This window comes from Vulpes lagopus, chromosome 1 (genome assembly GCF_018345385.1).
Source record: "Vulpes lagopus strain Blue_001 chromosome 1, ASM1834538v1, whole genome shotgun sequence".
Classification (NCBI taxonomy): domain Eukaryota; kingdom Metazoa; phylum Chordata; class Mammalia; order Carnivora; family Canidae; genus Vulpes; species Vulpes lagopus.
Genome location: NC_054824.1, coordinates 31,928,569 through 31,943,870, shown reverse-complemented (window position 1 = coordinate 31,943,870; position 15,302 = coordinate 31,928,569). Strand labels below are relative to the sequence as shown.

At 43.1% G+C, this 15,302-nt stretch overlaps 1 protein-coding gene across 1 annotated transcript in view; it reads left to right on the top strand.

Annotated features, from left to right (window-relative positions):
- The first annotated feature begins 4,642 nt into the window (after nt 1–4,642).
- The window catches only part of BCKDHB (branched chain keto acid dehydrogenase E1 subunit beta), a 209,793-nt gene continuing 199,133 nt past the window's right edge, over nt 4,643–15,302 (top strand). Inside the window, exon 1 of the mRNA XM_041762713.1 lies at nt 4,643–4,868. Within this exon, the coding sequence (XP_041618647.1) occupies nt 4,688–4,868 (181 nt within the window). The 5' untranslated portion in view covers nt 4,643–4,687. The remainder of the gene's footprint in view (nt 4,869–15,302) is intronic.

Genomic DNA, 15,302 nt, shown 5'->3' with positions numbered 1-15,302 from the left:
ATGGAAAAAGAGTGGTTGTAGACCTAATTAGCTAAGATGAGATCATACTGGAGTAGGATGAACTCCTAATCCAGTAAGACTAGATGTGTCCTTATAAGATTGCTGTGCAAAGATACCAGAGACAAGAAAGGAAAAACAGTGAGAACAACATCTTGTGAAGACAAAGGCAGAGATTGGATTTATGGAGCTGCAAGCCAAGGGACATCAAAGAATGCCGGTAAAACAGCGGAAGCTAGGAAGAGACAAGGAAGGATTCCCCTACAGCTTTCAGAGTAGGACTCTGCCAACACTTTCATCTTGGATTTCTAGCCCCAGACCTGTGGGACGATAAATTTCTGTACCCAGTTGGTAAGATTTGTTACAGCGGCCCTAGGAAATGAACACATTGGCTTTGACTAGATTTTGGATTTTCTTTTCAGAATGATCCTAGCAGGATTCTTCCATATGGTAGAATCAGCAAAGCAAGGAAAATCCTTCCATCTAAGGAGCTCTTCCAACTAAGTATCTCCAGTACTGAATTGAAACCAATTTCAAACAGAGTCTATGAACTAACCTACATGCTGTCAAACATATGCCGTAGGGGAATGAATCTCCTAAATCACATATTTAGGTGTACAAATATGAATTTTATTATTTTTCTATAACTTGATTTGTAAACAATGGCTTTGCTGAGATATAATTTATATGGTACTAAATCCACTCTGTGTATGATTCAGTGGTCTTCAGTACATTCATAAAATTGTGCGACCATCACCATTACTTAATTTTAGAATATTTTCATTACCTCAAAACAAACTCTATACTTAATAGCAACTACTCCTCCTTACCCCTTTTCCCTAGCCCCTGGCAACCATTAATCTACTGTCCGTTTTCATCAATTTGCCGATTCTGGACATTTCATATAAATGGAATTGTACACTATATGGTCTCTTGTGACTGGCCTCTTTCACTTAGTAATATGCATTTACGGTTCCTTCATTTCTTTTCATGACTTGATAGCTCATTTCTTTTTAGTGCCAAATACTATTCCATTGTCTGAATATACCACAGTTTATTTATCCAATCCAATTATTTATCCATGTACTGAAGCACATCTTGGTTTCTTTCAAATTTGGGGAATTATGAATCAAGCTGCAATAAACAGTTGTGGGCAGATTTTTGCAGGTGTAAATTTTCAACTCCTTTGGAAAAACAGCGAGGAGGGTGATTGCTGGATTGTATGACTAGAGTATGTTTAGTTTTGTAAGTTTCAAACTGTCTTCCAATGTGGCTGTACCATTTTGCATTCCCACCACCAATGGTTGAGTTCTTTGCTTATTTTTTAAATAGGTAATTTATCTTCTTATTATCAAGTTAAAAAATATTTTTAAAGTATATTCTAGATACAAATCCCTTATCATGCTGACTGCTGGGCCTTCTTAAATTCTCTGGACCTTAATGCCGTACCTGCATCTCTCTTGGCCATTTAAGAGAAACATACTGTTGTTCCAAATGCCATGCCATGGTGGGGAGTTTGAGGACAGAGATACTCCTAGGTCTGTCTACCAAGAAAGACACCTACAGTTCTTTTTGTGCTATGGCTCTGCCTCCATGGATGGTGGTAAAAACTGGCTCTTAAATTGGCATGCTATTTACAATATTTTGTTTAGATCATGAATCTTGTCCCCTAAGCCAGTCAGGTTCTTGAGGTTTAATACTCAGAAACTAGTCTTTAAAACTCAAACTCTTTTCTCAAATTATTTTTTTTTCTGCCAGCAGCATTACAACCTACTTTACACATCCTAAAGCAAGAATTTGAGCCTTTGTCTACTTTGTATCCCTGATGTCTCCAGTTGAGTTTGAGTTTGAATGGGAACAGGGGTCAGGATATAGGATGTAATACTATAAGATATTATGTTGCTATATATGATAAGCAACATATATGATATAGAATAAGGGTTTCCAAAAGCAAGCTGAGTTCAAACAGGTACAAGTTGTACAGGTACCGAAGCTCAACGACAGAAAATAAGCTAAAAGTCATTCTGAAGAATGAGAAGCAATTTCTCTTTGTATTCCCTCCAGTCACAGACTCTGAGGGTGGTCCATGAGGTTAAGATTGCAGAAATGCAATTAGAAGTCACTTAAGCTAAGAGGAGAATCTGTTTTAAGGTTATCATGGCCTCTCATAGTCTCAGAGAAACCCAGGACCTGAAAAGCACTGAGGCCTCAGAAACAAATAGAATCAGGAACTCAAATGCAGTCATAGTTTTCACCTTTTCTGGGCCATCACATTTCTGAAAGCTCTCCATTTTTGCACCTCCTAGTGGCATTTAAAGATACCCTATCCTTTTTATTTTTTTTAACATTAAAAAAAATATATTTATTTATTCCTGAGAGACACAGAGAGAAGTAGAGACATAGACTGAGGGAGAAGCAGGCTCTGCAGAGGGAGCCTGATGCAGGACTCTATTCCCCAGACCCGACTGGGATCACACCCTGAGCCAAAGGCAGACACTCAACCCCCGAGCTACCCAGGCATCCCAAAAAGATACTCTATCTTTCTAAATAATGCTTCCAAAATTCCCAGAAAAATGAGTTTCTCTACTTAATTTCAATGAAATATTGGCCAGGGTAGATCTCACTTTAATAATAAAGACATATTCATGGCTACCAGGCAGCTGGTGCTGTAGGGATAGGGAAAATGTCAACCCCCCCTCCCCCCATAATAATTTGCTTGGCAGACAAATGTGTTAGATGTTCTCTTTGTTATTCCTGACTGTATGTAGTTTTAAGTCCACAGTTCTTAAATTAGCATATGAAGACCTTGAAAATCTCCTAATTTATTTTTCTGACCCCTGTCAATCTCTACACTCCAAGTCTAGCAGCTACCAACCTGTTTTCTCTTCCTGGAATGCACCATGTTCTTTCTGGCCCTGTTAGCCTTTGTATTGTATGTTTTTTTCTTTGTCTAGAACAACTTCCCCTCTCTAGTTTGCCTGATAATTTCTGTTCATCTTTTAGGTCCAGCATCAGCATTACTTCTAGAAGCATTCTTGAATTCTAAAAACAGAGCTTATTGCTTTTTGTATGCTTAACTTTGTTCACAGTTCTAGAGTCCCTATTACACTGGATTGTAGTTGTTATGTAATTTGTCTCCTTTCTCTACCAACTAGAAATTCTATTATTATTATTATTATTATTATTATTATTATATTTAGAAAGGGAAGAAGGGGGAGGGGCAGAGAGAGGGAGGGGGGAGTGGCAGAGGGAAAGAAAAAGAATCTTAAGCAGGCTCCAGGCCCAGCGCAGAGCCCCTCGTGTATTCGGGAGTAGGAGTAGGAGTAGGAATAATGGATATAATTCTGGTTCTCTCCCTAGCAGTTTTAAATTTCTGTCTCAGTCCCAAACAGAAAACAGGCAGTTGGTGCATCTCCTGGCCTTTGTCTTCACCCCATATCTTCTCTCTCCTCCCTTGCCTCCCTTGTAAAACCAAACATAGGTTGTGAGGCCAAAAGTAACAGAAGAACATTCTTTTCCCCTTCTTCCTTCCGCTTCATTTTTCTTCCACCCCCTCTCCCAATTCTATTTTGGGCCTGCCCTTCCCCTCTCTCACCTTCCTCTGATGGAAACACTTTCACTTTTATCTCTGCCATATTTTACTGTGATTTTAATTTTTTTAATTAATTTTTTAAAAAAGAGTTTATTTGAGAGAGAGCGCTAGCGAGCAAGCACAGGAGCAGGGGGAGGCGCAGACGGAGAGGGAGAGGCAGGCTCCCCAGTGAGCAGGGAGCTAGATGTGGGGCTCAATTCCAGGACCCTCGGATTATGACCTGAGCCACCTAGGCGCCCCTTTACTGTCTTTTAATTTTTAAATTCATCAGCAGGGAAGGACTCTTTTTAAACATTTGGATTTAAAAGAAGAAAATTTGCAAAAATGATTATTATAAACGTAAATTAGCGATTGGAATCCTCCAGATTTCTAAGCTGGCGTAAGCCAGTCAGGTCATTTTCACTGCACTTGGGCAAAAATGCATCTGAATTCCTATTAAATAGATTTCCGGGATGAAATCTAAGTTTACCTCTCTAACTCTCCTCTAAGTCCTGAAAAACAAAATCAGAAAAAACGTATACGTGCTTCTTAAGCGGGGGAGGGGGGGGGCTTTGAATAAAGAGCGGAAGCTTTGAGCCGTGATTCCCAGTTTTTTGAAATCCAAAACCAATAACCAATGCCAATCAGTAACCCTTTCCATCTTTTACTTATAAAATAATATAAAGGATAGGAGAGGATTGAAAAAAAAAAAAGGGGGTTGCAAGAAAGTATAAATCTCAAAATAAAAAGTTACGGAGGTAACAACGCTAAATGGCATCAGTAAAAGCAAATCCGGGACTAGCGTGTGAGGTTAGCGACCCGCGTCCGCGCCGCGGGACCCCGCCGTGGCTTAGCGAAGGCCCCGCCTCCGGGAACCGTCTCTTTGGGGCTCACCTGCCGGCTCGCCCCGGCCCCTGCTCCTCTTCCGCATGCGCACTGCAGGCCCACGCCTCCGGCGTCCTCTCGTCGCCTTCCCCACCCCCGGATTCCTGATTCCGATTGGTCTGTTTCATGGGCCCACCTCTTGGACCCAACCAATGGGGAAGCCGCGTCGGTGCCCCGCCCCCTCTGCCGGCAGTGTGCGGCGGCGCAGCTTGCAAACCAGGGTTGCCGGTGGGGATGGCGGCGTTTGCGGCGACTGCGGGCCGGCTCGTGAGGCTGCGTGCGGCCGGGGCAGAAGGACAGTGGTGTCGGCTTCGAGGCGCGGGGCTGCAGCCAGCCTCGGCCGCTGGGGATGCGGCGCAGAGGCGGCATGTGGCTCACTTCACTTTCCAGCCCGACCCGGAGCCCCAGGAGTATGGTGAGCTAGGGGCTGCCCTGACTGCGCCCGGTGCTACCCAGACCCCGGGCCTGTGGGGGTCTCGCAAGGAATACCCCCCTGCTCGTGCGGCGGCGGGCGGACCTCCTTGCTTCTTGATGTAATTCCTGTATTGCTTGCTTTCCGGAGCCTCCCTACTTTAGCGTCTGAGTGGTTTCTTCCCGGCTCTATTTTTGTGACTGTGCAACCCTCGAGAGGCAGCCCCTCGGCCCCCTCGAGATGGGTGAGAGGGCATACCGCGGTCTGGAAGGGCAGAGGGGTGGAGGGGTGGTGCCCAGGGAACGCCTCTTTTTCTCAGTTCTCCATCCTTACTTTCCCAGCTTTGGCCCTAGGTGTGTTGTCCCAGTTTGCCCCGAGCTAGGCCGTTAACCGCAGGCACCGGTATTTAAAAAGAGAATTATTTTTCTTTTTTTTTTTTTTTTAATTTTTTTTTTTTAATTTATTTATGATAGGCACAAAGTGAGAGAGAGAGGCAGAGACACAGGCAGAGGGAGAAGCAGGCTCCATGCACCGGGAGCCCGACGTGGGATTCGATCCCGGGTCTCCAGGATCGGGCCCTGGGCCCAAGGCAGGCGCCAAACCGCTGCGCCACCCAGGGATCCCGAGAATTATTTTTCATATTATCATCATCATTATTATTTTATTATTGCTTTGGCAGGGAAGAGGAAATGGAAGTGCAACGATTTTCCCAAGGTCACAGAACAGGTTATTCCAAGAGATGGGAAGGAATCCAGGTTTCCCAGTTGAGCCTAGCAGTGGGCCTGGGCTGGGCTAGGCTGCCACTTAGCTAAGCAGGGGCTAATTAGTGAAGGTGAGGGGAAGAGGAAGCTATCTAGTACTCTCATTGGTAGAAAGGTCACATAGCAAACTCCTCAGAGTATGACAATTGCATGACCTTTACCATTTTTTCTGCAAGTTGTGTGTAATCTCTGAAAGATCTAGTGTCTATTATCTGAACCTCAGAAATAATAAGAAAACATTTACTTTCTCCTTGTCTGATAACTTTTCACGTGCTAGAGCTGATATTTTTTGGAAGAGTGTCTTTACTTGTGGATAATAGGTATGAATATATAGTGAGTGCTTACCATAGGCAGGTACTATGCTGAAAAATTTACATTCATTATTTCATTTGATGCTTAGGACAACCTTTAGAGGTAGGTGAGCGATGTTAACTGAAGTCTTGAGATAGTTTGTCCAAGGCTTTACGGAAGGTAGTGACAGCTTCTGCTCTGGATTTTAATTATTCAGATTCTAAAGCTTCCATTCTAAATAATGTACTTATAATGCATGTAGAAATAATTAACTAAGAGGTGTACCACTTTTGTGAAATAGTAGATACCATAAAGATGAATAGCAATTTCTTCTCAGCAACAGGATGAATCTTGAATTCTGTCTTCAAAGCAAAGAAACTTTAGCCTGATACTTGAGAAATAGAACACAGCTTTTCTTAATCCTCCCATGTCCCTTCCATAATTATGAAATTACTAAAATCCAGGTAGAATGATAATTAGTTTATATGTGTCTTCATCCTAAAAATAAAAATAAATGCACGTTACAGCTAGTTTGGGCAACAGAAAAAAGTAAGAAAAAGTGATTACACCGTCCACTATTTGTAAATACTGCTAACATAATCCTTCCAGGTATTTCCTTTCAGTTTAGTGGAATTAAATTACTCCACTGATAAAAATCAGTGGAATTACATTTTCCTATAACTGTAGTTGTAATGAAGATACAATCTGCATTATTTAACAAGAAGCATTTTCCCACATGATTACATAGTTTTCTTTACCTTTAGAAAGCCACGTGTTCCATGGAGTAGAAACACTTGTTCCGTGATTAAGATCTTGGCCCTAGAATCAGATTGTCCTAGGTTTGATTTCAACCCTGCTACCTATGACTTTGAATTACCCACCATCCATTAGCCTCACTTTCTTTGTAAGTCAGGATTTTATAATAATATCTACTTCAAAGGATGTTATAAGGACTAAATATAGACAGTTGTGTACAATGTACTCAACCCGGTTTGCCTACTAAGAAGCACTCTAACTGGAAAGTTAATGATTGCTATTATGCTTTTGTTTTACACTTTTGCACTGTCACAAATAATAGGGATAGAAACATTTCATGTATCCTTTATGTATCTGAGATTATTTATTTATTTTTAATTTTTAAAAATTTATTTATTCATGAGAGACACACAGAGAGAGCCACCCAGGCGTCCTGACATTTTGGTTATTTTGACCCATGAAAGAGACTGCTTAAATAGAGGGGTGGTTCAAGGTCGACTTTGAGGAGGCACCATTTAAGCTTCACTATGAAGAATGACAAAGGAATTATCTCCAAGGCAAAATAGTGTTCTCCTAGAAGGAAAAAGGGCAAGCAGTGGTGAAATCTCTGAGGTGAGGTAAGCCTGTTCTGTGGTGCATGGGAAAGCAAAGCCATGGAAGTTGCGTAGAGGGAGGCAGGCAGCTCTCAGAAACCCAGGGTAGACTGAAGAGTCCTCTTTTTGTGAGGATGAAGGTCTTTCTTCCAGCATTAGAATTTGTAGAGAAGGAAACAGCATGAGTAAAGACATGCTAGAAAGCATAGGCTCTTATGAGGAATGAGAATTAGGTTTGGAGGAAAAAGAGGAAGGATAGAAAATCGAAGTTTGGAAAGCCTGAAAAAAGGTTGGGGGTGGGGGACAAAAGATTGAATATATCCAGTGTAGCTTACACTGTGCTGCCTGCATTACATTTCAGGTTCAGGTTTTATTCTGTGGGCTGTGGAGGGCCATTGATGATTTATAGGTAAGACAGTGACTTGAGATGTGCTTGGGCACTGTTATTAGGAGAGTTATAGAATTGATATGGCAAGGTAAGGAGGCAGAGAGGTCAGTCAGGTATTGTACTGCCCAGGCAAGAAGGTATAACTCTTTATTTATTTATTTATTATTTTTTAAAGATTTATTTATTTATTCATTCAGAAAGAGAGAGAGAGAGAGAGAGAGAGAGACAGGCAGAGGGAGAAGCAGGCTCCATGCAGGGAGCCCAAGGTGGGACTCTATTTCGGGTCTCCAGGATCACGCCCTGGGCTGCAGGCAGCGCTAAACCGCTGCGCCACCGGGGCTGCCCAGGTATAACTCTTTAAAGCTTGGGGAGTGTTAGTGTGAATGATTGTGTGTTTTGAAGGAATTGACTAGATTTGGTGCTGTTTTGCCTGTGGGGGCTAAAAGGGGAGGGGCAGAGATGACTTGACATTTAGCCTAGGAGGCAGAAAGGGTAGAGTGGTGGTATCACTGATACAAATGAGGAATGCTGGAAGAGAGAAACACATTTTTGGGGAGAGGATGACTTAGGTTTGGATGCATTGATTGGATGTCTTAGTACTTTTGGGCTGCTGTAAGAAAAATACCACAGACTCGTGGCATATAAACAACAGTAATTTATTTCTCACAGTTCTAGAGGCTGGGAAGTCCAAGATCAAGGAATTGACAGATTCGGTGTCTGGTGAGGCCCTGCTTCCTGGTTCTTAGCCAGCTGTGTTCTCCCTGTGACCACACTTAGTGGAGGAAGTGAGGGTGTTCTGTGGGGTCTCTTTCTGTGAGGGCATGAATCCCATTCAGGAGGGCTCCACTTTTATGACCTATTCATGTTCGAAAGCCCCACCTCCAAGTGCCATCATATTGGGGATGAGGTTTCAACATATGAATTTTGGGGGACACACATTTATTCTATAGTATTGGAAGTGTTAGCAGAACATAGCATTATGAGGTAGGCTAGTCTGAGTGCTAGTCTGACACCAACACAACCATGTCAAAAGTTGGGAACCTTTGAGACTAGATAATTCTCTCCATGGTCTCTTTTCCCTGTCTTATGCAGAATTGCTCCAGTTCGTGGCCTTCCTGTTTTCTCTTCCTACTCTGTGTTTCCTTGTTCTTACTTTATCATTGCTTGTCCAGACCTTTCCATGGTACCCCATAGAATGATAATCGTGATGACCGCAGACACTTTTATCAGAGCTTACCAGGTACCAAACACTGTTCTGAGTGCCTTACATGTAGCAATTTTTAATCCTCATATAACAGTGCAATGATAGGGATCCTATTATCATCCACATTTTATGGTAAAGAAACTTAGCTGCAAAGAGGTTAAACTTCTATTTTTTTTTTTTTTTTTAAGATTTTATTTAGTCGGGCAGCCTGGGTGGCTCAGTGGTTTAGCGCCACCTTCAGCCCATGGCCTGATCTTGGGAGACCCGGGATCCAGTCCCACGTTGGGCTCCCTGCATGGAGACTGCTTCTCCCTCTGCCTGTGTCTCTGCCTCTCTCTCTCTCTCTCTCTTTCTCTCTCTCTGTGTGTGTCTCTCATGAATAAATAAATAAAATCTTAAATTTTTTTTTTTATTCATTTGAGAGACAGAGAGTGAACGATGGGGGTGGGGAGGCAAGGAGTGAGGAGCAGAGGGAAATGGACAAGCCAACTGCATGCCGATCACACATGTGGGGCTCTATTTCAGGACCCTGAGATCGTTACCTGAGCCAAAATCAAGAGTTCGTTGCTTAACTGTCTTAACCTAGGCACCCCTGTACTTTTTGTCATTTAAATTTCCCCAAGTCACTCTATCTGTATGAGGTGAAGCCAGGCTTCATTTTCAGGTAGTCTGACTTGGTCTGCTCTGAGAGCAGAGGCTGGGCCCCTGTGCACACCACCACACACTGTTTTGCATTATTCATACATGCTTCAGTTTATTCACACAACATTTTGCCCCCTCTTAACTCCACCTCAAACCTGACTTTCCCCAAATTTGCTGCATCTTTTTTTTTTTTTTTAAAGATTTTATTTATTTATTCATGAAAGACAGAGAGAGAGAGAGAGAGAGAGAGGGAGAGAGAGAGAGAGGCAGAGACACAGGCAGAGGGAGAAGCAGGCTCCATGCGGGGAGCCCAACACGGGACTTGGTCCCGGGTCTTCAGGATCAGGCTCCGGGCTAAAGGAGGCGCTAAACCGCTGAGCCACCCAGGCTGCCCAAATTTGCTGCATCTTTTGCATCTCATCTGAGCAGACTCCTAGCCTCCTTTTTTGTTGTAATTTACCCACCTTCAAGTTTATTTACTTATTGCCCAGGAATTTGATTCCTGGTTTTCTCGTCTCATCCCCTCCCCTTGTTTTGCCTTCCAGTGTACAATATATTGATTCAGTAATTCTGTATACTACTCAGTCTTCATCCAGATAAGTAGGCTCACGTTCTGTCATCATACAAGGTTATGACAACATGATTGCCCATATTCGTTTGCTCTGCTGTATTTTTCATCTCATCCCATTTTCACCAGCATTATGGGAGATGACAACATTGCAGAAACCATGTGACAAAGAAGCTGAGAGATGTGGTTCTTGAGGCAGAAGTGCTTGAATTTGAGGCCCCTTTGCACTTAGCACTGTGAGATTGGGCAGGCTTATTTGTCTCCATGGCTGGGGGAACTTAGTGAGATAAGCCATGTAATTATGGTGCCTGGTACCAGTTGCACTAAGATTGGTGTCCCTAATTAGGGGGAACCATAGGTGACCAGCACAGAGTAGATGCTCGTACATATTGGATATTTGATGGTAATTATCTCACTGAAACCTCACGCCGGCCTTATACATTAGGTCTTATCCCTGTTTTATAGAAGAGGAAGTGGAATGTCAGTGGTGAAGTAACTTTCCCAAAGTCACACCTGGAATAAAGGACCCACCGGATGCCAGGCCAGGTTTGCATAATTATGTCGGTGTGTGTGCTGCCTTCGCTGCCCTGTATTGCTCCCCAAGAACACATCTGGGCCTCTCCCTGCCCCTGATTTTCAGCATTGTGTGTAGGTGTGGGTTTCTTTATTAATTCTATTAATCCTATTCTATTTTAATTTTCTCCTGGATGCCAAACTTTGTGCTAGGTGCTTAGCACAAAACACAAATGTGGATATGGACCCGTCTTCATGGAATTTGAAGTCTAGTTGGGAAGAGGGACAGAAAATAGCTAGCAGGGATGCCTAGGTGGCTCAGCGGTTGAGCATCTGCCTTCATGCCCAGAGTGTGATACTGGAGTTCTAGGATCTGGCTCCCTGCATGGAGAGTGCTTCTCTCTCTGCCTATCTCTCTCTCTCTCTCTCTCTCTCTGTGTCTCTCATGAATGAATAAATAAATCTTAAAAAGGGCAGCCCCGGTGGCACAGCAGTTTGGCGCCGTCTGCAGCGCAGGGTGTGATCCTGGAGACCTGGGATCGAGTCCCACGTCAGGCTCCCTGCATGGAGCCTGCTTCTCCCTCTGCCTGTGTCTCTGCCTCTCTCTCTCTCTCTCTCTCTCTCTGCTCTCATGAATAAATAAATAAAATCTTAAAAAAAAAATTAAAAAAAATAGCAAGCAAATGTGTACTGAAATCAGCCCCAATGGCAATAAATGACCTGTAGGACATGCTCAAGTGCTGGGAAAGAGAATAGAAACCTAGCAAGGCTCTTTTTTTTTTTTTAATTTTTTTTTTTTTATTTTCTTATTTTTTTTTTATGATAGTCACAGAGAGAGAAAGAGAGGCAGAGACACAGGCGGAGGGAGAAGCAGGCTCCATGCACCGGGAGCCTGATGTGGGATTCGATCCCGGATCTCCAGGATCGCGCCCTGGGCCAAAGGCAGGTGCCAAACCGCTGCGCCACCCAGGGATCCCTCTAGCAAGGCTCTTAAGAAGAGGTAGCATTTAACTAGGCTCTGAGGATCAGGAAGGAACATCTAAGAAGGTGTGAAGAGGGTGCCAGGCAGAGGATCCAGCATGCATGAAGGTCCTGATATAGCAGGGATCTTGGTTTGGTGGAATTGAGAGAAGTCTTAGGTGCTGAGCCTTGGGGGGCAGTGGTACAAAATAGGACTTTAGAGGTGGGCAGGGATGAGATCAAGCAGGGCTTTGTGGACATGGTGAGGAGTGGGACTTTATTCTGGGTGCAGAGAACTTAGAAGGATTTTGAGCAGAGGAGTACCATGACATGCACTTATTGTAGTAGTGCTTTGATGAATGAGAAGTGAAGGAGTAGAAGAGAGGAGGTGGTACTATGGACTGGATGTATGTGTCTCCCATGCCCCCCCCCCCCCCCCCCCCGCCCTCATTCATATGTTGAAGCCCTAATTCCCAGTGTGTGGTTGTATTCAGAGATGGGGGTCACTGAGAGGTAATTAGGTCATGAGGCTGGAGCCTCGTGAATGGGATTAAAACCCTTTTAAGAGACATAAGAGAGTCTCTACCATGTGAGGATACAGCAAGAAGATGGCTTTCTGCAAACTAGGAAGAGAGTCTTCATTAGGAACTCACCTTGGTCTTGGACTTCCCAACCTCCAGAAGAGTGAAAAATGTTTCTGTTGTTTAAGCCACTCAGTATGTGATGTATATAGCAGCGAGAGCTAAGGTAGGACATTAGGAGGTAGTTTTCAGGAGCAGGAAAGAAACGGTGAGTTCTGGAATTGGGACATCGTAGTACTAGATTTTAAGCTATATTTTGGAAGTGGGATTGGATGGATTGGATAGAAGAAATGAACAAAAGGAAGATATTCAAGGATGCTTCCCTGATTTCTGGTTTGGACACTTGAGTGGAGGATAGCGCTGTTTGCTGTTGGAAAAGACTGGTTTTGGGAGCAGATGTCAAGAGTTCAGTCGTGTGCCTCCTGAGTTAGAAAAGCCTGACACCCAAGTAGGGAACTGGTGACTGTTGGGTGTAAGCCTGGAGTTGAGAGGAGAGGTCTGGATTGGAGAAACCCATTTGGGAGTCACCAGCATTTGGAAGAATTTAAAAGCCACTTGGAGACTGAGTAGAGAAGTAGCCAGCCAAAGGAAGGGAAACAGCTGTAGCTCGTTATACCATGACAAAAGACACAAGGTGCTCCTAGGGAGACCCAGGGCTCCTAGCCACAGTCTATTGAGCTTTAAGGCTTTCTTAGGTCCTCTCAATTTTGGCCTTAGGTGACAGTCTCCTTGCCAACACCCCCCCTACACCCCCACCAACCACCCTCCTCCTTTACTGGCACCCTGAAGAGGCATTTGTGTTTATATAAATTTTAATATAAAATGTTCTGTCCCTCCTATTTGAATTATCTGTGAAACCTTATGGGGTAGAGGTTGGGAAACCCCAGAGTAGGGATTAAAATGGGACAGAGGGGATCCCTGGGTGGCGCAGTGGTTTGGCGCCTGCCTTTGGCCCAGGGCGTGATCCTGGAGACCCGGGATCGAATCCCACGTCGGGCTCCCGGTGCATGGAGCCTGCTTCTCCCTCTGCCTATGTCTCTGCCTCTCTCTCTCTCTCTCTCTCTGTGTGACTATCATAAATAAATAAAAAAATAAAATAAAATGGGACAGAGGTACATATCTGGCACATATAAAGGGATTCCTGGAGAATGGGACATCTGTAGGGGTGGAAGAGGTTTTGTTGGGAGAAAATAGGTAGTTTCTTAGGCATCTTTCCATCTCACAGTGTGGTTAGTGCCAGATTATGCCACTAAAATCCTTCATTCATCATGTTTCAACAGGCATATACTGATTGTCCTGATTCTGTTAGGCACTAAATGCTGAACTTCCTCAGGAATATGACACAAAAATGCTATACTATACGAGTGTATTCCAAGCTCAAGAGGGCCACTGCTGGCTATGCTGGTAGAACCTTTGGTTTCTGAAAGCAGACCCTAACTTTCCATATCATAGCTGGGTTTTTTTTATTTGTTCATGGTCTGACTACAAACACCCTGTCAACATGTCCTGCTGCTGACCTTATTTATTTCTAGACAACTGCTTCTGGGGCACCCATTTGCCCCTTTAGTCTCGAGACTCTAGTTCTGTGCAAGGCATCTCCCTTCAATGCTTCTGCACACTAATAGTTACTCAGAGTAACTCAATAACACTTCTACTTCATTCCCCTTCCCCTGCAGAGTGACTCTGAGTTGTCACAGTGGTAGATATTTTTTCCTACTGTATTTCTTTCTCCTTAAGTGGTTGGTTAACACTGTGCTTTGTGTATTTTATCTTTATTGAATCAGCCTAATATATTTCTTTGTTCTGTCATTCATTCAACAAATATTTATCAAGCACTTACTACATGGAAGACATTGTTATAAACGCTAAGCATATACTTCTGATCAAAAGCAGGTAATTATCCCTGCCCTCTCAGGGCTTCTGTTCTATTGTGTTCCGTATATTCTGCAGACGCTCCATTATATGCCAATTTATCTTTGCAACAATGGTAATGGCCTGGTTTTTCACAGTGCTCTACATAGGACAAGTTCAAGTGAGCAGCTCACTCCATCCATAAAGCTATGTTTTACCAATAGGTACCCATTAGCTTGTATCCCTGAAAGGGAAATTACACTGCTGTGTACATTTTTGTTTGTTATAACTTTTTATCTTGGAAAGAAGAGTTGTTTGGTTTTGAAATTTAGCAGCCGTTTATTAATACTGGTGATTGAATGATTTGGTAGTTTGTTTTTTTAAAAGATTTTATTTATTTATTTGACACAGAGCACAAGCAGGGGTAGAGAAAGGGGGAGAAGCAGGCTACCCACTGAAAAAGGAGCCTGATGTGGGGGCTCAATCCCAGGATCTCAGCCGAAAGTAGACACTTATCCAACCAAGCTGCCCAGGCACCTCTGATAGCAATGTTTAATAATTGTTTAGTGTTCATAGTTAGTTGTGCTATAGGTACATACTTTGTCATGAAGAAACATAGACTTATCTTATCAGTGGTCTTTAATAGAACCTGTAGGAGATAAGTAATTCTAAGGGAAATAAATACTTAAGATGATCTTACCTATGAATAATTTGTGATTTCTTCCTAACCCATTCACAGACTATCCTCCAACTTTAAAAGTAATTGAAAGTAGATGTTCCTCTTGCTCTGTTAAAAATTATTTGAATCTTTTAAAAGCATCTAGTAGAATAACAGTTAATCCAAACTCCTAAAAATTTCAATCTATTTGCAAAAGAGTATTCAGAAGTAGAAGTTTTTGTGTTTACATGGAAATAAAACCTTTATATAATCTTACGTATAAATTATTCAGATAAGAGAGTATATTCTTTGTAGGAAATTAAGCAGTACTTTCCAGATTTACTTGGTATGATTTTTTTTTTTTAAGATTTTATTTATTCATGAGAGACAGAGGAGGCAGAGACATAGGCAGAGGGAGAAGCAGGCTTACTGTGGGGAGCCCGATGTGGGACTCAATCCTGGGACCCTGGATTCACGCATTGAGCCAAAGGCAGACGCTCAACCACTGAGCCATGCAGGCATCCTGTCAGGTCTTTATTTTTGGCGTAAAGGGCAGCAGGGCTGATCTGAATGGATATTGCCAAGACCCGAATCTCATACATTCAGCAGTGTGGAAGGGGTCAGAGCAGGTGGAGTCAGAAGGTCGAGTGTCAGTGGATAATGGAAGATGA